We start from the raw sequence: 24,248 nt of genomic DNA, 5'->3' as shown, positions 1-24,248 counted from the left end.
GAGCTGGATTGGAACTCATTCTGGGCTGAATTTTACTGATTTTGAGCTGTGTTTTACTGATTCTGAGCTGTTTTTTATTGTGCTGTATTTTACTGATTCTGAGCTGGATCTGAACTCATTCTGGGCTGAATTTTACTGATTCTGAGCTGTATTTAATTGATTCTGAGCTGAATTTCACTAATTTTGAGCTGTATTGTATTGATTCTGAGCTGGTTTTTATTGTGCTGCATTTAAGTGATTCTGAGCTAGATTTGAACTCATTCTGGGCTGAATTTTACTGATTCTGAGCTGTACTTTATTGTGCTGCATTTTACTGATTCTGAGCTGGATTTGAACTCATTCTGAGCTGAATTTTACTGATTCTGAGCTGTATTGAATTGATTCTGAGCTGTTTTTTATTGTGCTGCATTTTACTGATTCTGAGCTGGATTTGAACTAATTCTGAGCTGAATTTCACTAATTTTGAGCTGTATTTAATTGTGCTGCATTTTACTGATTCTGAGCTGTTTTATTGTGCTGCATTTTACTGATTCTGGGCTGGATTTGAACTCATTCTGGGCTGAATTTTACTGATTTTTGACCTGTATTTAATTGATTGTGAGCTGTTTTTTATTGTGCTGCATTTAAGTGATTCTGAGCTGGATCTGAACTCATTCTGAGCTGAATTTTACTGATTTTGAGCTGTATTTAATTGTGCTGCATTTTACTGATTCTGAGCTGTTTTATTGTGCTGCATTTTACTGATTCTGAGCTGTATTTTACTGATTCTGAGCTGTGTTTTATTGTGCTGCATTTGAACTGATTCCAAGCTGCATTTAATTGATTCTGAGCTGAATTTTACTGATTTTGAGCTGCATTTAATCGATTCTGAGCTGGTTTTTATTGTGCTGCATTTTACTGATTCTCAGCTGGATCTGAACTCATTCTGGGCTGAATTTTACTGATTCTGAGCTGTATTGAATTGATTGTGAGCTGTTTTTTATTGTGCTGCATTTAAGTGATTCTGAGCTGGATCTGAACTCATTCTGGGCTGAATTTTACTGATTTTGAGCTGTATTTAATTGTGCTGCATTTTACTGATTCTGAGCTGTATTATTGTGCTGCATTTTACTGATTCTGAGCTGGATTTGAACTCATTCTGGGCTGAATTTTACTGATTCTGAGCTGTATTTTACTGATTCTGAGCTGTGTTTTATTGTGCTGCATTTGAACTGATTCCAAGCTGCATTTAATTGATTCTGAGCTGAATTTTACTGATTTTGAGCTGCATTTAATCGATTCTGAGCTGGTTTTTATTGAGCTGAATTTTACTGATTCTGAGCTGGATTTGAACTCATTCTGGGCTGAATTTTACTGATTCTGAGCTGTATTGAATTGATTCTGAGCTGTTTTTTATTGTGCTGCATTTCAGTGATTCTGAGCTGGATTTGAACTCATTCTGAGCTGAATTTTACTGATTTTAAACTGCATTTAATTGATTCTGAGCAGTATTTTATTGAGCAACATTTGAACTTATTCTGAATTGAATTTTACAGATTTGGAGTTGCATTTTACTGATTTGGAGCTGTATTTAATTGATTCTGAGCTGCATTTTACTGATTTGGAGCTGCATTTTACTGATTCTGAGCTGTATTTTACTGATTTGGAGCTGCATTTTACTGATTCTGAGCTGCATGGAATTGATTTTGAGCTGCATTTTAGCTATTCTGAGAGGTTATTAAACTGATTTGGGGCTGTATTTAACTGCTTCTGAACTGTATTTTATTGAGCTGCACTTGAACTTATTATTCTGAATCGAATTTTACTGATTTGCAGCTGCATTTTACTGATTCTGAGCTGCATTTAATTGATTCTGAGCTGCATTTTACTGATTCTGAGTTGAATTTTACTGATCTGGAGTTCTATTTTACTGATTTTGAGCTGTATTTTACTGATTCTAAGCTGCATTTTACTGATTCTGAGCTGAATTTTACAGATTTTGAGCTGCATCTAATTGATTCTGAGCTGAATTTGAACTGATTTTGAGCTGGTTTTAACTGATTCTGAGCTGCATTTTACTGAACTGTGTTTGAACTGATTCTGAGTTGAATTTTACTGATTTTGAGCTGCATTTTACTGATTCTGAGCTGAATTTGAACTGATTCTGAGCTGTGTTTTAGTGATTCTGAGCTGATTCTGAGCTGGTTTTAACTGATTCTGAGCTGCATTTTCCTGAAATGCATTTGAACTGATTCTGTGTTGAATTTTACTGATTTTCAGTTGCATTTTAGTGATTCTGAGCTGATTCTGAAGTGATTTTGAGCTGGTTTTAACTGACTGAGCTGGATTTTAGTGATTCTGAGCTGAATCTGAACTGATTTTGAGCTGGTTTTAACTGACTGAGCTGGATTTTAGTGATTCTGAGCTGAATCTGAACTGATTTTGAGCAGGTTTTAACTGATTCTGAGCTGGTTTTAACTGAAATGCATTTGAACTGATTCTGTGTTGAATTTTACTGATTTTCAGCTGCATTTTAGTGATTCTGAGCTGATTCTGAAGTGATTTGGAGCTGGTTTTAACTGACTGAGCTGGATTTTAGTGATTCTGAGCTGAATCTGAACTGATTTTGAGCAGGTTTTAACTGATTCTGAGCTGCATTTTAGTGATTCTGAGCTGAATCTGAACTGATTTGGAGCAGGTTTTAACTGATTCTGATCTGCATTTTAGTGATTCTGAGCTGAATCTGAACTGATTTTGAGCAGGTTTTAACTGATTCTGAGCTGCATTTTACTGAAATGCATTTGAACTGATTCTGTGTTGAATTTTACTGATTTTGAGCTGCATTTTAGTGATTCTGAGCTGATTCTGAAGTGATTTGGAGCTGGTTTTAACTGACTGAGCTGGATTTTAAGCAAGGTTCAACACTTTGGGTTCCTTCAGCCCCAGCACCCCCCAGCTCCACCTCCCTGGTCACCTCTATACTGAAGTAGCCTCTGTCCACGTAGTCCCCCAGGAAGAGGTAGCGGGTGTTATTGGGTGATCCTCCCACTTCAAAGAGCTTCATCAGGTCAAAGAACTGCCCGTGGATGTCACCACACACTGGGGAGGAAGAACAGCACAAAAGAGGGACACAATTACCACGCTAAGAAAAGCAAGGTCACGACAGCAGCGAGGAGCAGAGCGAGCACCGGCAGAATCCTCTGAGAGCTCAGCAGAGTGAAAAACCTTGGGGGTGGAAGGAACAGGGCAAGAAAACCTGCTGGGGTTATCCAGGTTGTTATCCAGGCACTGAGGCATGAGCTCTAGGGAAATCGGGCTCTCCTGGAGCCAGGTCTCAGCTCTTGGAGGTCTATTCCACCCCCAGGATAGCTCAGCTGCCTCAGAAGGCATCAAATCAGCAGGATGGCTGCTGTGGGAGCGCTGGGAACAAAAAGGTTTGAATGAAAGGCAAAATAACAAAACTCTTCACAGAGAAAAACCGATTTAGGTGCAAGAGGTTCCTGCCCCTGGTGAAACTCCTCACAAAGCCATTGGTTCCTTTGTTCTCTTCTTTTTCCAGTGAATTGCTCAGGTGGGACTTTTTGGCTCCTGCCCAATTGTCTGCCCTAAAGTTTGAGGTGAAGCCCCCCAGGCCCTGTGAGGGGTCTTTTCAGCTGATTGAGCAGTGTGAAAAATGCCTATTTTATGACTGGCTTTTGGCAAATATTCAAATGAATATCTTCTGTGTGACGTTAGAAAGTTACGCTGTGTTGATTTCCTTCAGTAGTGTGTTGAATATAGTTCTAGGTTATAACACAGTGTTCAAACAGAAACTGTGCTACGTAAGATACCTTTTTAAAGAAAGGACTCACACCGAGACAGCAGCCACAGGACAGCTCAGTCTTTCAGAGAAAGAGAATTTATTGCTCCATTATCAGGAGAAATGAACTTCTTCCCGCCTGCTCAGCCCTGCAGACGCCGTCAGGATTCAGAGGAAGCAGCTGACACTGCCCAGGCAGAATCCTTGGTTTGGATGGAATTTCTGCATCGTGGGTGAGGTGTGTGAATGTGCAACAGGCTGTTGCTGTTAAGGGTTAATCCTCTGTGAACGTGGGTCCTTTTTGGGGTTTATTTTGCCCAGAAAAGGTACCTGGACTGTCAGTAACTCTTTGTTCTTATTGTCTCTTATTGTCCTAAATCCAAATTGTCCAAATTTTTATCTTATATATATATATATATATATATATTTATTATTATATTATATATAATTATTACTCTATATAATATATAATATAATATAAAACATTTAAAATATATTATATTATATAATATATATTATATTATAGATTATAGATTATATACATTATTATATTATATTTTATATATTATACATATAATAAAAATAAATCTATATATTAAAATGTATATATATTAGATATATCTATCTAATTATATTGCTATTTTTATAACCATTTTATTACTACCAAACTCTGAACATTTTAAAAGCAAGTGATTGGTGTTTTGGACAAGGAGAGAAACTTCTGAGCTTTTTTAAGAGAACAAAAGACAGTTTTGTCACTCCTGAACGGGGAGCACATCCCTGAAGCTCTGACCTGTGAGGCTGTTAAGGGTTAATCCTCTGCTAACCTGGGTCCTTTTTCGGGCTTATTTTGCCCAGAAAAGGTACCTGGACTGTCAGTAACTCTTCGTTTTTATTGTCCCATATTGTCCTAAATCCAAATTGTCCAAATTTTTATTTTATCTATCTATCTATCTATCTATCTATATCTATCTATATATAATGTATATTTATATATTTATAAAAATATATTATATATTATTATATTACATATAATTATTATTCTATATAAAATATAACATATAACATATAAAATACAACATAAAATATAGTATATAACACTTAAAATATATGTTATATAATATATAATATATAATATATAATATATAATATATAATATATAATATATTATATATTATATATAATATATAATATATATATATAATATATATTATATAGTATATATTATATAGTATATATTATATTGTATGTTATATATTATACATATAATTAAAATAAATCTATTTATAAAAATGTATATATATTATATATATATCTAATAATATATATGATATATTTTTATAACCATTTTAATCTATTTTTTAACCATTTTATTACTATCAAACTTTGAAAACATCAACAAGCGATTGGTGTTTTTGACAAGGAGGGAAACTTGGGAGCTCTTTCAGGAGGACAGAAGAACTTTTGCCCCTCCTGAACGGAGAACCCCCGGCAGCTCTGACCTGTGATGGGCGCCTCCACCTCGATCATGGTCTTCTCGTGCCTCAGGATGGCGGCGCCGTCGTTGATGATTTTCAGCGCCGCGTCCTCCTCCAGCCGCCCTTCCTTCACCAAGTGGCTCTTGAGGACGTCGAGCCTGGGCTTGCCATCCTCAAACACCTCCTTCAGAGTCAGCCGCTGCGTGGGGGGGAACGGCACAGCTGCGGAGGCAAGGCCGGGCAGAGTCAGCTCCTGGGGACAGGACAGGACAGGACACCCACGGCAGGAAACCAGCACCAGCACCAGGGGCTGACGGCCAGCAAGGAGACAGAGGAGCCCTTTGGCTTCCTTCCAATAAAGGCAGAGGCCGTGGGGCATTCCCCTGGGGTCTTTCCAAGTTTTGGAGGTGCAGCCTCCCTTTTAATCCCAATTTCCCAGCCACATTTCCCTTCCCTCTTTCCCCATTTCTGAGGTACTCGAGAGGTTCAGACTTCCCGGAACACCTGATACCAGAGATTCCCCTCTAATGTACAACCCTCCCTTTTCATTTTTAATTCTTATGGAATTTAGGGGTTTTTCCCCATTTCGGAGGTCCTTGAGAGGTTCAGACTTCCCAGAACACCTGATCCTGAAGACTCTCCTCTGATGTATAACTCTCCCTTTTAATTTTTCATTCTTATGGAATTTAGGGTTTTTTCCCCATTTCTGAGGTCCTTGAGAGGTTCAGACTTCTCAGAACACCTGATCCTATAGATTCCCCTCTAATGTACAACCCTCCCTTTTCATTTTTCATTCTTATGGAATTTAGGGTTTTTTCCCCATTTCTGAGGTCCTTGAGAGGTTCAGACTTCCCAGAACACCTGATCCTGAAGACTCTCCTCTGATGTATAACTCTCCCTTTTAATTTTTCATTCTTATGGAATTTAGGGTTTTTTTCCCCATTTCTGAGGTACTCGAGAGGTTCAGACTTCCCAGAACACCTGATCCTAAAGATTCCCCTCTAATGTACAACCCTCCCTTTTCATTTTTCATTCTTATGGAATTTAGGGGTTTTTCCCCATTTCGGAGGTACTTGAGAGGTTCAGACTTCCCGGAACACCTGATCCTAAAGATTCCCCTCTGATGTATAACTCACCCTTTTAATATTTAATTCTTATGGAATTTAGGGGTTTTTTTCCCATTTCTGAGGTCCTTGAGAGGTTCAGACTTCCCAGAACACCTGATCCTAAAGATTCCCCTCTGATGTATAAACCCCCCCCCCCACTTTTCATTTTTAATTCTTATGGAATTTAGGGTCTTTTTCCCCATTTCTGAGGTACTCGAGAGGTTCAGACTTCCCAGAACACCTGATACCAGAGATTTCCCTCTAATGTACAACCCTCCCTTTTCATTTTTCATTCTTATGGAATTGAGGGGTTTTTTCCCCATTTCGGAGGTCCTTGAGAGGTTCAGACTTCCCGGAACACCTGATCCTGAAGATTCCCCTCTGATGTATAACTCTCCCTTTTAATATTTAATTCTTATGGAATTTAGGGTTTTTTTCCCCATTTCTGAGGTCCTTGAGAGGTTCAGACTTCTCAGAACACCTGATCCTAAAGATTCCCCTCTAATATATAACCCCCCCCCCCACTTTTAATTTTGAATTCTTATGGAATTTAGGGGTTTTTTCCCCATTTCTGAGGTCCTTGAGAGGTTCAGACTTCCTGGAACACCTGATCCTAAAGATTCCCCTCTAATATATAACCCCCCCGACTTTTAATTTTTAATTCTTATGGAATTTAGGGGTTTTCTTTCCCATTGCATCTTTCAATGTCTAATTTCATTTATCAGCAAACGCAGAGTTTATTTGTAAAGGCAAATCTCTTTTTCCATCCATCAGCCAGTGGAATCCTTCCCATGGTTTCTTTCATCTCCCAGCGCTGGTTTTCTCTACCAGCAGACCCACAGCTGGTTTGGAAACACAAATCCACCATTCCCCTCACCCAGAAATGGAATTCCCACTGAAATGATGCTCCCAAAGAGTGAGAGAAGAGCTGAGCTGCCAGAGCTGCTGGATTCACCCCTCAGCTTGGTTCAAATCCCTCTTGGTGCAGCCTAAATGCCACCTGGACCCGTCCCAGAGCTGCAATCCCAAAGGGACAGCTGGCGTTGGAAGCTGGAACAGATTCCATGGAAATACCAGCAAAACCAGGAAAAGCAGGAGCCAGCAAGCCGGGCAGGAGGACCAACAGGTAAAATCCTTCCTTATCAGGAAAGCACAGGGCCCCAAAAAGCAGAATTTGCTCCTCTTGACCTCAATACCTCAAAAAGCTTCACCCCCAAAATGCTGAATTTGCTCCTCTTCACCCCAAAATGCTGAATTTGCTCCTCTTTGCCCCCAAAAAGCAGAATTTGCTCCTCTTCCCCCAATAACTCATAAAGCTTCACCCCAAAAAGCAGAATTTGCTCATCTGCACCTCAATACCTCAAAAAGCTTCACCCCCAAAAAGCAGAATTTGCTCCTCTTCACCCCCAAAAAGCAGAATTTGCTCCTCTTCCCCCAATATCTCATAAAGCTTCACCCCCAAAAAGCAGAATTTGCTCCTCTTCGCCCCCAAAATGCTGAATTTGCTCCTCTTCCCCCAATATCTCATAAAGCTTCACCCCAAAAAGCAGAATTTGCTCATCTGCACCTCAATACCTCAAAAAGCTTCACCCCCAAAATGCAGAATTTGCTCCTTTTCATCCCCAAAATGCAGAATTTGCTCCTCTTCATCCCCAAAAAGCAGAATTTGCTCATCTTCATGTCAATACCTCAAAAAGCTTCACCCCCAAAAAGCAGAATTTGTTCCTCTTCGCCCCCAAAAAGCAGAATTTGCTCCTCTCTGCCCCAACACCTCAAAAAGTTTCACCTCGAGCTTAGAAACTGGAAATCTTGATGGATTCCAGTATTTAAGGTAAGTTAAGGCCTCAGCTGTTTGCAGCACGTTCCTCAGTTTTTAATTCTGGACGGAAAATACCCATCAAGACCTGCTATATTGTTATTATTATTGCTATTATCATCATCATCATCATCATTATTTCGTGGTAGGGAATAGGTGTGGGAGAAGGTGACCTCTAGCAGAAATTAGGTAAAAAAAAAACCAGAACAAAAAACCCCAGAGTTTTCAGTAAAAATCTGAATTCCTCATCTCCCTTCTCCCAGGCTGGGCTAATTTGAAAAAGATGGGAGCACACATGACCCTGGGGTAATATTTAATGGCTGTAGAGTGTCTTGAATTAAAATTAATTCCAGGAAGGAGGCCTGGATGTTTGGGAAGAACTGGGAATAGAACCCCGAGTGTGTGGCCTGGCTGCCAGCAGCTCCTGCCATCCATGGAAGATGGGAATCTTATCCCAGGGATCCTCTCAGATCCTCCATTTCCTCCCCAAATCAGCAAAGCAGGAATTCCTCACCCTCTGGGCTCAGCATCCCCTGGCCACGGCAGGACCAGAACGAGTCCAGCCCCAGCTGGGATGAGGAGGAGATGCCGGGATGGGGTTTGCTTTGGGATGCTCCACCCAGAGCTCCAGGAAAAGCCTCTTATCCACAGGGAGCTGGCATCACCCTCCCAGCCAGGGACAAGGCACAAACCTCCCCCAAAAAGTGCTGCAAGCTCCGCAGTCTGCAGGGATGGGGGCAGCCGGACACAGCATCTCACCTTGCCAGGCATCCCCAAAAATATCCCAAAACCTGGAAGGCAGGGGGGCTTTCACAGGGATTTAAAGATGGTGGTGCCAGGCTGTGTCTGAGCAAGCACCTCAACAGCCCCTGTGAGCAAGGAGCCCAGGCCCTGGCAGTGAACCACCTTTCCACCACTCTGCTTCTCCCGGGAGGGTGGAAGGCAGATTGTCACCCCCAGGGCCAGAGATGAGTGAGAGACTGACCCTCACAATTAATGACAAACACCACGTCCATTCTCGTGTCCATTTTCTCACACAGGTTAAGAAAAGGTTTACAGATTCACAGCTGTGTTGTACCCCTGGCGTGGTTATCAGGGGACAGCTGGGAGGGCTGGCTGGTGACACTGGTGACACTGAACTCCAGCCAGGATCTGAGGAAGAGATCTCCACCACTGGACAGCGAAGAAGGGGTTGATGAACAGAACTTTGGGGAGGGTTAAAGGGTTAAAAAGGGAGAACCTCCATTGTGAGGGGGCTGAGCACTCGGCTCCCAGCACCGTAACCTTTTTTCTTTATTCAATCTTGTGTTGTATTTTTGCCAAGGTTTAATAAACCTTCCTAAACCAGGAAAAGTGAGTAGCTATTTCTCACCCCCAGGAAAACACCTGGGATGCAAATCAAAGCCCTGTCCTCAGCCAGCAGCCACCAAAGGCTGGCGAGGCCACACCTCGAGGGCTGCGGACAGCTCTGGGAGCCTCAGGGAGGGCTGGAGGCAATCAGGGAAGGGAACGGAGCTGGGGAAGGGGCTGGAGCCCCAGGAGAGGCTGAGGGAGCTGGGAAGGGGCTCAGCCTGGAGAAAAGGAGCTCAGGGGGGCCCTGTGGCTCTGCACAGCTCCTGCCAGGAGGGGACAGCCGGGGGGATTTGGGATCTTATCCAGGGAGCAGGGACAGGAGGAGAGGGGACGGCCTCAGGCCGTGCCAGGCTGGACATCCGCAGGAATTTCTTCCTGGAAAGGGCTGTTAAATATAGGAAGGGATTGCCCAGGGAGGTTTGGAGTGCCCATCCCTGGGGGTGTCCGAGGAACACCTGCAAGTGGCACTCAGTGCTCTGGGCTGGTGACAAGGTGGGGACTGGGCGCAGCTTGGACCTGCTGATCCTGGAGCTCTCTTCCAAGCTGAACGATCCGGCGATGCAGTAAAATATTGAATTTTGAATTTTCCAGGATAGAGCTGGCCAAATAACACAGGGAGAAGAGCAGTGCCACGGCTCCCTTTTAAATGCAAATCCAGCAGCAATTTACCCTGAAAACCCCCCAGAGGAAACGCAGAGAGGCGGCACAAGAGATTCTTTACAGCTGAACATCAATTTCCAAATCACAGGAACCGCAGGAGTGGCTCTAATGAAAGGGGAGCTGGTGCCTGCAACGAGGTGGCCCCGCTTTCATCGATGCCTTTGGAAGTTGTGCTCCGTGTCCCACGTGCCTGGAACGCTCCAGAGCCTTCCCCACCAAGCTGACAATTAAACCAGACCTGCTTAAACCAACACGGGCTGGAGCAGGGCCTTTACTGCATCCACTGCTCAGCTCTGCTCCAAAAGAAAGAAAAAAAAGAGCCCTCTGGAGATGGATGAAAAAATAATTTTGCAGGATTCTTCCCTTCTGTGTCACTGCAGGGGTGGCGTGAGGGAACGTGGAAATGAGGAAGGAGGAAATGGGGAGGAAGATGAGGGAAGGAGGGAGGAGGAAATGAGGGAAGATGTGGGGCTGGCACCAACAGGATCGGCTGGGATGAGGGAGGGCAAAAGGAAGGAAAAAGGTGGAAATGCAAGTCCAGGACTTGGAATGAGGGATTTTTTTGGGACACTGCGAGGCTGGAAAATGATTTGTAAGTGCTACGAACATTGTGGTGCTTCTGGCATCTGCCATCTGACTGCAAAGGGAGCCAGGGAGCACTTGGAGGGCAAACGATTCACAAGGAAGAGAAACAAACCATTCACCTCCATATTCCCCAGCACTCCAGGCCCTCAAGCATGGCCAACACCTCTGGAGCCACACCAGGCAGTGAGAAGCCCCAGAAGTGGGGCTGGAGGGCTCAGCAAAGATGGGATGTGTCCCCAGGACAGCACTGCCCACCCAGAGATCCACAGGAAGCTCCCGGCTTTGCCTTTCCCTGGTAGCCCCAGCGAGCAAAGTTATGCAAGATCAAATCTGAGGCTTCAGCCAAGAACTTTTATGTAAGTTCCTCCTTGGCTTTGCACAGCTCCACTCCCACAAGGAGCTGGGCACGACCAGGAACCGGCTCCTCCTTGGCTCTGCCGGGGTTTCAGCCACCCCACTTTAATTCAGTATCTCAATTTGATCCTTATCCACGCTCCATCCTCTTGGACAGGAGGAAGAGGATGCTCCTGCAGCCAGGCTGGGCCCTCCGACAGCGGGAGCAGCCCTCAGAGCAAACTGACCTGGAATTTTGTACCTCCAGGGCCTTGAGAAGGGTGCAGAGACTCACCCAGTTCCTGCTCCTATCTGAAAAATGAGGAGATCAGTCCTTATCTCACAAAGAAGAAATCAGAGTTGTGGAATGGCTTGGGATGGAAGGAGCTTCCGCTACCCCAGGTTGCTCCAAGCCCCTTCCAGGGACACTTCCAGGGATCCAGAGCAGCCACAGCTCCTCTGGGAATTCCACCCCAACCCCTCCCCACCCTCCTAGGGGAGAATTCCTTCTCTACATCCACCCTAAATTTCCCCTCTTTGAGCTGAAATCCATTGCTGCTGTCACTGCGATTCCATGGCTGGTTCTGGAACGGCCAGGCAGCGGGTTAGGCTCATCCTCAGAGCCAGCTCCCAAATAATTCATGAAAACTATGGATAAACCACTCCCAGCACTCCAAGAATGAAACCCTGCGACCTCTGTGCCACCTTCCCTCCGCACACAAACCCAGGTGCTGCACCCAGCCTTGTTTGAACAGTGAAATCTGCACCTCCGGGGTTTGTAAATCCACCAAGGGCACCCAAACCCACGGGCAGGAAAAGGCAATTCCTGCTCCACCCGCAGGACACGTGCTGGGGGCCAGTCCACACCAGAAGGACACAAAAGCAAGCAAAGTCTGAGGTGTGAGATGGATTAAAAGGTCAGGTGTGCTCCAGGGAAAACGAAAAGGAAATTAAAAGGAAAATCAAAGGGATCCCTTTGCTGGACTCCAGGGCAAGATTCTATTTCCTGCCAAATGACCAACCCGGGATTTTATTTGCCAGGCCACGAGCAAGGGGGGACTGCAACACTCTGAGAGGACACGGAAAGTTAAGGATGGGAGAATCTGGGAAAAAGCTGCTTTTCCACCACCAGCAGTGCTCATCCCTCAGTGCCAGATGAAAATCCCACAGGAAAAAAAAAATCCCATTCCTCTCTATCTCTGTCCTTAAAATGCACTTAAAATTCAGCTTCATCAGGGCTGCCCCATCCCCACCTCCAGACAGAGAAACAGAGTGATCACAAATGATTGTTTATATATCCCAGAGTCCCTTGGACGGCTGGAGGCAGCAGCTGAGGCGGATTCATTACTGAAAAAGGAGCAGGAGCTCCGTGCCTGGAGTGGCAGCGCCGGCCAAACGCTGTTCCCGGGGGCTGCAGGGAAAAGGGATCCCCTCAATCCCCCCAAAATAACCCCACAGGATTCAAAATTCCCACAAACAAACTCGAGAGAGGTTTCCCTGCAGCTGCTGATGCACATCTGGGAGGGAATCCAAGCAAAGCCCCTTTCCTGCTTGCTCCTCAGCACAGAGCAGGTGGTGAGAGATGCACTTTGAAGCAAAAAAAGCACATTTTGGGGCAAAACCAAGGATCTGGACACTGAGGAAGCCGATGGGCTGGCAAAGGTAGAAACATTCCCAGGAAAAGTTCACCAGGAGCCACCCAAACCCCCTGAGAAAGGGAGAAGCAGCTCCCGGGCTGAGCTGGGCACGGCACGAGCAGCAGGGCGGGGTTTTTTCTCCTCTTTCCCAATTTCCAAACAGCCCAACGTTATTTTTATCCCAGATTTTATTCCCATTCACACCTAACCTACATTCCTCTATTCAAAGCTGAGTCCGGGGCTCACACGGAGCTGGCTCAGAGGGAATAATGTGCAGAAATCCAGCACAGAAAGGCCACAGAAATGGCATTTTTTGCTGGGAAAAAGGTGGATTTTCAGCTTTCAGAGTTATCAACGGGGAACAGACCCTTGGAGGCAAGGGATGGATGTCACTGCCACTCCAGTGACTCCAGCCACCCTGCTTTTCCTGCTGCTCCATCCCAGATCCAGGCCAAAAGCAAGGGCAGGCTGGATCTCAGCAGCTGGGTGATGCTGGAATCCCAGAATTATCCAGCTTGGAAAAGCCCTCCGAGGTCATCAGTTCCATTCTGTGACCAACCCCCAGCTCAGAGCACTGAGTGCCAGCCCCAGGCATTCCTTGGAAACCTCCAGGGATGGGAATTCCACCACCTCCCAATGCATGACCATCCTATTTATCAGCAACCACCCTATTTTCCTTGGAATAATCTTTCTTCTTCCCAAAATGACTAAACCACACGAATTTCTGGTCGTTAAACACGAAATTGTCTTTGCTTTAAGAATCCCCACCCTGGTTTCTGGGAGGTTTCTTCTCCCCTGAGGTGCCCTGATGTGAGAACCTGCAGAACCAGGTGTGTGTGTGCATGATATCCTGATTTTTCCAAGCTTGGATCAAGCCCTGACAAATCATCTGTGTCATTTTCCAGGGCTGGCACAGGCAGCCTGACCCTGCCATGGCACAGAACTGTTCGTTCCAGCGGCAGGAACTCTGTGGAAAAAAAAAAAAAAGGAGCTTCATCACCTCCCACCTGAGGAAATAATTAACTTCTCCCTTATTGAAATAAACATTAACGTCAAAGAAAAATCTCCAAATAAAGTAAACACCTTCTTGTATAAAAGTAGCAAGAGCCAGGAATAATAATAATAATAATAATAATAATAATAATAATAATAATAATAATAATTATTATTATTATTATTATTATTATTATTATTATTATTATTATTATTATTATTATTATTATTATACTGCCATTTCCATCTGTTTTCCCCCAAATTTTCCATGTTCCAATCCTTCTTTTTTTGCTCTGGGTAAGGAACCTGCAGATTTCAGAAGCTCTAGAGACTCCCAGATAGAGGGGAGATAAAAACTTCCAGAGTTCTGCTTCTCAGCCCTGGAAGAGCTGCAGGAAGACCACGAGATTTGGGGTTATCTGAATTCCTCTGGAGCAGCAGCTCCTTTGAATGGATGAGTTTATAACGTCCCAGTTTTATCCAGAACTCCTCGGAGCTCAATCCGACCTCCCAGCGCGCTTCTGGTTTGGAGAGCTGGCTCTGATCCTCACCTGGAGGCACGGATCCCTTTTTGTAGGACAACCAGAATTATCTCCTCACAATAACCCTAAAAATACCCGCATTGTACAGCTGAATGAATGGTTTCTTCGAAGGGGACATCACAGTCAGCCCAAAGCAGAGCTGCGACGAAGCAGCCGAGCCGTTCCCAGCAGCAAATCTGTCCCTGCCTCATCAGCTCCCCGGAGTAACACCCAAAATTTGAGGCCACGCTGGGAGAAGCTGGCAGGCCCCGGGGCTGAGCAGGAGCCAGGTGCATTTAAGGCTAAAAAAAGCAGGTGACAGCTCTGTGTATGGAAATGCAAACACAAACAGAGCACGGCCCGGCCGCGCTCGCGGCTCCCACGGAAACGCGGCCAAGAGGCTCCAAATCCACCCAAGGCCAGCCATGAACTTCCAAGGAAATATCACAGAATTCCAGAATGGTTTGAGTGGGAAGGGACGTTCAAGGCGATCTCCTTCCACCACACCTTCCACTAGGTCAGGTTGCTCCAACCTGGACTTGGCCAGGGACAGATTTTCTGGGAAAACCATCCCAGCGCCTCAGCAGCCTCAGAGGGAAGAGACAGACACTGCAACCTCACAGCTCCCCAGAATCTCTGGGATAGCAGCTGATTATCCTGGTTCTGCTGGGAATTTGGCCAGTAGACAGTGAGGCCAGGACCGACGCAGGTGCCTTTGCTGAGGAGGATTCCCCAGCAGAGCTGAGGGCCAAGGTCTCGCCATGGCTGCCGATCCCAGAGGCGGCGGCGCCGGTCCCACCAGGTGGAGCTGGAACTCTGCTCCCGCTGGAGACGGGCAGGATTAAACCCAGGAGGGCTTAATTAGAACAGAGGCGACTTAAGCCACAGCAGGCACCAGCTCCCAGGCAGCAGAGCTGCTCACAAAGCCCTCCTGGCATGGCAGCCAGGGCTCCTCACGCCCCACACCCTGCCCGACTCCGGAACGAAGCTGAACCCTGGATCCGCGGTGTTGGTCTGGCTCCTGCTCCTGCCAAAGCTCCCCACGGATCAGAAACCTCAAAAATATTCTCAGTGGGCACCCTCAGCCTCCCTGAAGTGATAAAATCCACAACTGCTTGCAAGGCACATCAAGTTTCCAGCTCAGATTTGGCTCCTCATGACCGGCCCTGATGCAGATTTTCCTGGGATTGTCACTGAGCCAATGAGTCCAGAGCAGAGTCCTCTGCCAGGGATGTGGGCTCTGGACATCCCCGAGAGCCAGCTCACCAAGCAGACCACAAAAACCTGCAATTCCAGCCTGGAAAACCTCTCTCTTCAAGACCCTCCAGCTCTACAAACTTTCCAGAGGTTAAAATCAATGTAATCCCAGAAATTCATCACTCAATAAACCCGGTGTCTCCCTCTCCTTGGTGGGACTCCAGGGAGTCGCTGCAAAGCCTGAGGAAAAACAGGAGGAGGAAAAAAGGAGGAGGAAAAAAGGAGGAGGAAAAAAGGAGGAAAAAAGGAGGAGGAAAAAATGAGGAGGAAGAAAGGAGGAGGAAGAAAGGAGGAGGAAGAAAGGAGGAAGAGGAAAAAAGAGGAAGAGGAAAAAAGAGGAAGAGGAAAAAAGAGGAAGAGGAAAAAGGAGGAGGAAGAAAGGAGGAGGAAGAAAGGAGGAGGAAAAAGGAGGAGGAAGAAAGGAGGAGGAGGGAAAAGGAGGAGGAGGAAAAAAGGAGGAGGAAAAAAGGAGGAGGAAAAAAGGAGAGGAAGAAAAAGGAGGAGGAGGGAAAAAGAGGAGGAAAAAAGGAGGAGGAGGAAAAAAAGGAGGAAAAAGAGGAGGAGGAAAAGGAGGAAGTTTAGAGCAAACAGCTGCCGCTACTTAAAAAAACAAGTGAGCTCCCCAAAGGAGCAGGGAGGGGATTCCTAGATGTCAGCAGGCAGGGAAATTCTCCACCTGTTTGCCAAGGTTCCAGCCTGGCCACTAATAGCTCATTAATGGAGGCACAGCGGGGGTTTTGTGGAAAAGGCAAATCCCGGGAATGTGAACCCGACCCTGCCACCGCTCCCAAGGGGCTTCTGGATCCCATTTCAAACCTGCTCTAAGCAAACACAACTTTGTGTCCTTCCAAGATCTCGCTCCAGGGAACAGGCTGATCCACGTGGGAATCCTGGACAAAGCAACCCCCAGAAATATTCCTGCTGGAGCAGCCAGTGTGCACAAAAAGTGATCACAGCACGGACAAATGGGAAATGTGAGCACAAAATGATGAATTTTGACACAATCAGGGCCTTGCTTTCTCTTCTTTTCCCATCTCAGGCCTCAAACCCTCACCCTGAGTGGGATCCTCACTGGATCCGGCTGCTCTGGATAAAATATTCCTTGTAAGGTCCTTACTCCCAGGTTTGGGAATGTCTGTACCCACACATCACCTCAGACCACACCGCGGGGCTGATGGTCCAAAGGGAGCTGCAAAGAATTCAGATCTTCCTGGTGACCACCCTGGACATCAGCCAGAGCAGTTCTCTTGCAAAACAAAACGCAGTCCCCGAAAAAAACTGGGATAAATCAGTCCCAGTGCTGCTTCCAGAGCAGCTTCCCAGAGCTGCACGTGGCAGGGATGGAGCAGGATGAGAGGAGCCTCCAGCTACTGCTGAAGCAGCAATTCCAGCCTCTGTGCCCTGGTCACTCTTCCTCCAGGAAACCCTCGTGGTATTTTTCCAAGACATCGCCTTTGGGATAATATTCTGTTTGAGAAGCCATTTTACCACGTCTTGCTATGCTCAGCAGCTGATAAGAGGGAGTATTTTCTGGAGCAATCTAGGTTGACACCACTTCCTCCTGTTCTCCTGAAATTCACCCTGAACCACTTGGGAAATTCATCCCGGGAAATTCTCCCCAGATCCTCCCTGGAGCAGGGGAAGTGCTTTAAACTCTTATTTTACAGGCCGACCACGCCAAAAGGAACCCCCAGGTGGAAGACTGGTGGAGAATTTTGGAGAAACAACCCCCCTGAGCTCCTCAGGCTCCCAGTCGGAGATCCCAGAACCCCAGAAAGGTTTGGGCTGGAAGGGGCCTCAAGGATTACCTGGTCCCACCCCTGCCCTGATGCTCCCACCAGGCAGCAGCGAGGCTTTGTTTCAGAGGCTGGAAAATCAGAACAGCCCAACATTCCTCCTCCTGCCAGGAAAATCCTTAAAACCTGCACTGAGATTTCCTTTTCTTTAGAGCACCCACCCTCCATCCTCCAGCTCACTCTGCCCCGACCCATCAGCCCTCTGCCCCGTGCCTGCTGTCCTGGGGGGCTTTCCCAGGACATCTGCAGATTCCCCAGCCCTGGAATTGTCCAAAGCCAGGCTGGATGGGGTTAGAGCAACGTGGGATAGTGGAAGGTGGAACGAGGTGAGCTTTAAGATCCTTTTCCAACCCAAACCGTTCCAGGATTCCACACCTGACCCGGCTGTCCGGTGCCACCGGAATGTGCCCCTTTGGCACGGCAATCCTGACCTCCAGGAGTCCCTGGGAGCCTCTGAGAGCCGAGCCCTGCATTATGGGATAACCCTGATGCCTTTACGTGGCCCGTTCCCTCGCTCCTGCCGCTCGATGCTGTCGGGTTCCATTAGGACCCGAGCCATCCCCGTCCCGTAAACACGGCCCCGGCGGGACCGGGCAGGGAATACCTGGAAAACCGGCCAAGCTGGGAAGGATCCCGGACAAATATAGATCCCCAAGGAGTATCTTTAGATTAGCAGGCAGCTCTGCCCCCACTGAGACCCCAGGATTTACCTAAATAGCTCCTTCAGCACAGCCCAGCGCTCAGAGCTATTTTAAGCCAGCACCCTGCCCTACTTCCTAAGGAACAGCCTTCCCTTCTCCTGCCTGTGCAGCCAGAGCGGCCCCAAAGCCACTGCTCTCTCCACTCTGACACCTTTCATTAAACAAAAAAATACCCTTTTGGCACGGTACCAAATTAATCCGGGCTCATTTATTGCCACAAGGCCCTTCACGGCCTGGAGCAGGGCAAATGGGATTAACCTTTCGCAGGCTGATAGGCAGAAAAATAACATTAAACGGGGGAATCCTGAGGGGCAGCGCCTTCCCTGCTGCCCTGCCCCCCTGCAGCACCCACCTGCTGCTGCTCCCAGAGGGAAGGGGTAAATCCCAGCCCAGCCCACGGGCCCTGATGCTTTAGCACTGTTCCCCAATGGTGCTTTGAGCCCAAGGCTGGGGTTGGGGTTTGCCATCGGCATTGCTGTTAATTAGCACGTTCATTAGCACGTTTATGAGCCAGCAGAGCATCCCTGTATCCCAGCACCCAGAGATCTGGCAGTGTGAGCCCGAAAGGAGGCAGCTCTGGCTCTGTTTGGGGCATCCCAGGAACGCTCTGGGGAGGAACAGTTTGTGTCATCCCAAGATATTTGCCTCTGGATTCGTTTTTGGGATGAAATGCCACAAGATCCAGCAAAATCAGCCCCAAGCTTGGCACAGCTACAAACCAGCCCCTTTTCCCAGCACATCCCATTTATGGATAATGAAGCATCTTTCCTGTTTATACCTAACAATAATAAGAATACTGGAATTATTTGGAGAAGTTTTGGGGTTTTTTTTCTGGAAACCCCCCCAAAATACCACATTCCCCAGTAATTCCATGGGATCCCACGGGGTTCCTGCTTTAAGGACTGCCTCACCCCACACCTCCTTGAGCTCTGTCCAGCCAAGTTGCTGTATTATGACACAACTTGCTTTTTAGGGATCCCCCTCCACGTCTTGACCCTGGTGGCATTCGCACTTTTCCCTTGGCATCCCAAGGTCCGAGCACATGGACCTTGGCCTTTATTCCATTTTTAGCCATTTTCAGAGCTCCTTTTCCCCCTAGACATCCCTTAATTCCCACAAGACATCAACACTAAACAAGCCAAACCAACCAGTGAGTTTAAAACCCCACAATCTCCTTTAAATTTAAGATTTTCCTCAATTAAAAAGCTACTTTGGCTTTCGTATCGGCGCTTGCTCCGTGATGAAAATTCCCACCACCTCCCAACCTGGAGAATATCCAACACACGAGCTCCCAGAGTTGTAGATGATATTAAAAACAAGGTGGGAAGAAAGCTGCACATTTCTCATCCCCCAAAAAGCATCTTCAGGCAGCGAGATGAACTGGAAGAGCCTCTGAACTCTCCGAGGAGGCAGGGATTGAGCTGAGGCTGGGTTTGGGCTCCCCAGAGGCTGTGGGAGCCTCGTGGGACAAATCCCATGGGATTCCCTCCGTGCCTCCTGCAGCTCCAGAGGCACAGGGAGAGGAGGGAGAGGCTCCTCGGGGGTGATTCCACCTGGGCTGAGGATGGAGGTGCCACTGAGGCTATGGGATGTTCCCAAAAAGCCCTGGCTGGGTGTGAAATAGATCACTGACAGCACGGAATCGTGGATTATGGAACAGGGGCCTTGAAATCGCCTCATTCCATCCCCTACCCCACCAGCATTCCACACCTCCCACTGCCCCAGGGGGCTCCAGCCTGGCCTTGGCCACTGCCAGGGATCCAGGGGCAGCCCCAGCTCCTCTGGGAATTCCATCCCAGCCCCTCGCCACCTCCCAGGCAGGAATTCCTTCTCAAGATCCCATTTATCCACTCCTTGTCCCAAGTCCCTCTCCCTGCTGAATGAAACACATCTGGGAGGTTCCCACACAGAGCGGACACTGAAATGTCAGGGGTTTAAAATTCCCACACACACTTTCAAAGTCTTCCATTTGGGAAAAAAAAACCAGACTGAAAGTCCTTCAGAAAGGACAGCAAAGCACAAATTGGGAAAAGCCACCCGTTTCCAGGACACCTCTGGCTACAGCACCAGCCCCAGCTTTACACCACAACTCCTGGGATTCACCCCCTCTCTGACACGGGAAGCCACTCCAGGAATCCCAGCCAGGCACTCTGGGGCAGGGTGGGAATTAGGGATGCCTCTGACTTCCAACATCAGCTCTGAAAACGGGGCACAGGATCCCGGCTGCTCCGGCCCAGCAGCTTCCCAACCTTGTGTCCGTGACACACAAAATAACAACAGCACACAGATGGAGAAAAATCCCAGCGCGTTATTTGCTCTGGTGCCTAAATACCAACATCCCAGCTTCCTAAAGGATTTGTCATGGATGCAACTGGACACAGCTCTGCCTCCCAGAGCATTTTACACCTTCTGGCAGGAACAACGGAGCAGGAGCACAAAATTCAACCAAAAAATGAGCACAAAATCCAACTAAACATGACCAAAAAAGCTCTGCAGGTTTCTTTTAAACACCCCGAGCTCCAGGATCCATCCACTGCAGCAGCGCCATCCCCACCTGCCTGAAAAATGTGCATTTTGTAGGATGTGGATCCATCAATCCCATGGATCCACCAGGTAATTCAAGCCCAGTTTTGGGCTCATGCAGACAACCAGACTCCCTAATCCCTCAGATTTCCAGCAGAACCTTCCCAAGTGCTCTTTGGAGACCAAAATTTGGACATTAATAGTCTCCATCACCATCAGCTCCCTGCTAAAACTGTGCTACAAAGAGCAATTCTTGCCTCAAAATTTGAGATATTAATAAAAAGGAACTCCTGACAAATCCCCAAATGAGAGATTTAAAAAGAAGCCGTTCCTGACCTACCCCAAAAGCCAAGATTTTAATGAAAAAACCTTCCTGATGCACCCAAAAATGGGAGATTTTATAAAAAGCAATTCATGGCCTACCCCAAAATTCAAGATTTTAATAAAAATCCATTCCTGACACACCCCAAAATTTGTGATTTTAATAACGAAGCTCCCCCAGTACAAGTTTGAGCCCAAAACTGTATTTCCTCTGACTAAACGTAATTACAGCTGAGGCCTTCTGCAGGGCCCAGGAGATGTAAATATATAGGTTAAACATAGTTAAAATTCCACATCCTACTTAATTGCAGGCATTTTCCACGGAACAAAATGAGCTTTTATCTTCACCTTTTAATTATTAATAACCACGAACAATGTCAGCACCTTTAAACAATAACCCCGGCCTGAGAAGGAGAGGTTTCTCCCCAAATTTCCACAGGCACTGAGCGCACCTGGGGCAACAAGAAGCAACCTCTGGGAGGATTTGGGGGCGATTTTGGAGTGAGCAGGCCCTGAGCCTCCAGCCCAGCCGGACAGGGAGTGATGACAGCAATTAGGATTTTTGTGGGGTTGCCAAACCCCCGAGAGGGACCTGCCGGATCCCTGAGAGGGATTCCCGGGATCTGGAAGCCCCAGGAACAGGGAGAGCGCCTGGATCCGGCCGACTCAGCTGAATCATAATGGCTGCATTGCCATTACCTTTCCCGAACAAGGCCAACCTAAACACAGGCAGCTGCCTGGGATTTAGCAGGAGATTTACAGACAGCACCGGCCGCTCGGGCTGCCTGGAGACCTACAAATCACCACGCCACACGCACGGCCCCGGGAACACCCCGGATCCCCCCAAATCTGTGAGCACTTTGGGATTATTCCCATAAAAAAAAAAACCCTCCCACCGCGGAGCTTCCCCGAGCCCGAGGGGCCTCCACGCTCCGGCTGCCACCCGGATCCCCTTTCCCTGGGTTTGAGGTTATTAACATCAAACATGTGATCGGCCACATGACAGGCTAAAGGCTAAAAAGGAAAAAAAAAAATATATAAATAAAGAAATAAATAGAAAAAAATCGCTTGGACACATCCAGAGGGGAGGGGAGAGATGGCAGCGTGGTGGGTACACCTCCATGGCCGTGGATTACAACCATTCCCGGGAAATCGCTGCTTTCCAGCGGCCCGGAATGATGGAAGCCATGGCGGGAGGAGGTTTAATAACGGGGTGATTGTGTAACTTGGAGCCTCCCGGCGAAAGTTGAGGCACCCAGTGGATGTTCCTGGTGCATGGGGACGAGGATGGCACCGGATCAATTAGGGCAGCGAAATGTGCATCCCCCCAGCCTCCTCCTCCTCCTCCTCCTCCCGATCCAGGAGTTTCTCCGCTAACGTATTTCTCTCCTCATTAACTGCTTCGGTGTCTTCTGCTCTTTCCAAAATAGTACCTACTATAACGGGGACGCAGAGGGGGCCAGCTGGCACCCGCCGCAGGGCATCCAGACACGGAGCAGGGATTTGGGGGAGGAAAGACACGGGGGCCTGGCTGCACGAGGGCAGGGAGGGCTCTCATCCCCCCCTTCCCCCAAATCCCCAGGGGAACCCCAGTTCCACCCAAAGCAGGGGTTCAGCGCCCCGATCTGGGGGTGAGGATCTTGGGGGTGTGATGAGGCCCAGGCCAGGATGGGGATTCCTCCCCCCCCCCCCCCCAAAAGGGATGTCCCCTGCTGTCACCCCTCCTTGTCACCCCCAGCCAGCAGCACCGCTGTGCCCACGGCCCCCATCCCACAGCACGGAGGGAGGGGGCTGCATCCTCTTGGACCAGGGGGGCTGAAAATGCCCCCCTCACCCCTCAGCACAGATGCCCCCCACCAAGCAGAGATGCCCCCCGAGCCAAAGGCCCCTCAGCTCCTCTGCAGAGGTTTCTGACTGAACCGAGGGTGCCCCCCAGCCCGACCCCCCCATTAGGGCTGTCCCTTATGGGGGCTGTCCCACTGGACCCCCCCTCCAGCTGCTCCAGGCCTCCCCCTCTGCTCTCTCTTGGGGATGACCCCCCAAACCACGCTCTCCCCCTGATTTTCCAGCCTCCTCCCAGCCTGGGGGTGCCCCCCAATCTCCTCGCACTCAGGGGATGACCCTCCCCAAACCAGAGTCCTCCCTAACGGGGGTCACCCACCAGAACACCCCCTCCTCACTGCTCCAGGCATCCCTGCCCCCAGGGCCCTCCTTTGCCGGGGGTGCCCCGCCGGAACACCCCCCCAAAATCACGCTGCCCCCGCCCTTTCTTGGCTCTCCCCCACCCTGGGGACCCCCCTCAAAGCAGGCTCCCCCTCCAGGTTCCCCTCACCCAAAGCAGGCATCCCCCTCCCTTTCTCCGGGTTTCCCCAGCCGGGGGGGCCCCCGCTAACCTGGGGACCCCCCCAATCCAGGCACACCCCCATATTTCTCGGGAATATCCCCCTAAACCAGGCTCCCCCTCCTCCCACATCCCTCCCTCTCCTTTCTCCGAGCTCCTCCAACCTGGGGACCCCCCCAGATGAACCTCTCTCCCTTTCTTCGGGCTCCCCCACTTTGGAGACGCCCCCCTTTAACCACGCTCCCCCCTCCTTTCTGGGGGCTCCCCCGGCCTGGGATGCCCCCCTAAAATAACGCTTCACCCCCCCCCCCCTTTCCTCCGGCCTCCCCCAAACCAGGCGCCCCCCCACAAAGCGGGCACATTCCCCTTCTCTTTCTCGGGGCTCCCCCAGCTTGGGCACCCCCCCAAACCTCGCTCGCCCCCCATTTCTCGTGGCCCCCCTCCGCCGAGCCCCCCCCCGCGCCCCCCGCGCAGGCAGGGGGCGCCCTCGCCGCCCCCTCACCCTTGACGATGCGCTCGGTGGTCGGCAGCTTGTTGTGGCCGCGCCCGGACATGGTGGCGGCGGCGGCGGCGGCACCGGCACCGCTCCCCGCCGTGCCCCGCTCCGCTCCCCTCCCCCGGAGCGGGGGCCGCGCGGGTGCTCGCGGCGGACCCGCTGGGCTGCCCCGGCGGCGGCTCCGCGGCGCTGCGCTCCCCCCGTCCCGCCCCCGCCGCCGCCGCCACACCGCCCTCCGCCCTCTGCCCCCCCCCCGCCCGCGCCTGCGCCACGCCCGCCCCGCCCCGCCCGCCATCTTGGAGGGGAAGGGGGCGTTGCTAAGCAACGGGGGGGCAACATGGCGGCGGCGCTGAGGGGGGAGCGCGGGCATGGCGCCGGGGCTGCCTGGGCGGCCTCGGGCACAGCCCCCGGGCACAGCCCCGCTGGTGCGGGATTCCCCCGCTGTCCTCCCGCACCGCCGTGGGAGGGACTGTAAGGACCAGCCAGTGCCACCCCTGCTGTGGGCAGGGACACCTTCCACTGTCCCAGCGTGCTCCAAGCTGGCCTCGGGCGC

The 24,248-nt window shown here is 49.1% G+C and overlaps 1 protein-coding gene across 6 annotated transcripts in view; it reads right to left on the bottom strand.

Moving 5' to 3' along the window:
- The window catches only part of PPP3CC (protein phosphatase 3 catalytic subunit gamma), a 46,819-nt gene extending 22,936 nt beyond the window's left edge, over positions 1 to 23,883 (bottom strand). For all 6 annotated transcript variants that reach the window (XM_038160289.1, XM_038160291.1, XM_038160293.1 and 3 more), the window contains exons 1-3: positions 23,702 to 23,883; positions 5,281 to 5,478; positions 2,954 to 3,078 (exon numbers count right to left, since the gene is read on the bottom strand). In XM_038160289.1, the coding sequence (XP_038016217.1) occupies positions 2,954 to 3,078; positions 5,281 to 5,478; positions 23,702 to 23,753 (375 nt within the window). In that variant the 5' untranslated portion in view covers positions 23,754 to 23,883. The remainder of the gene's footprint in view (positions 1 to 2,953; positions 3,079 to 5,280; positions 5,479 to 23,701) is intronic.
- Between the last annotated feature and the right edge of the window lie 365 nt (positions 23,884 to 24,248).

This window comes from Motacilla alba, chromosome 22, assembly GCF_015832195.1.
Source record: "Motacilla alba alba isolate MOTALB_02 chromosome 22, Motacilla_alba_V1.0_pri, whole genome shotgun sequence".
Taxonomy (NCBI): domain Eukaryota; kingdom Metazoa; phylum Chordata; class Aves; order Passeriformes; family Motacillidae; genus Motacilla; species Motacilla alba.
The sequence above is the reverse complement of the archived record's forward strand: the minus strand, read 5'-3'. Positions and strand labels throughout refer to the sequence as shown.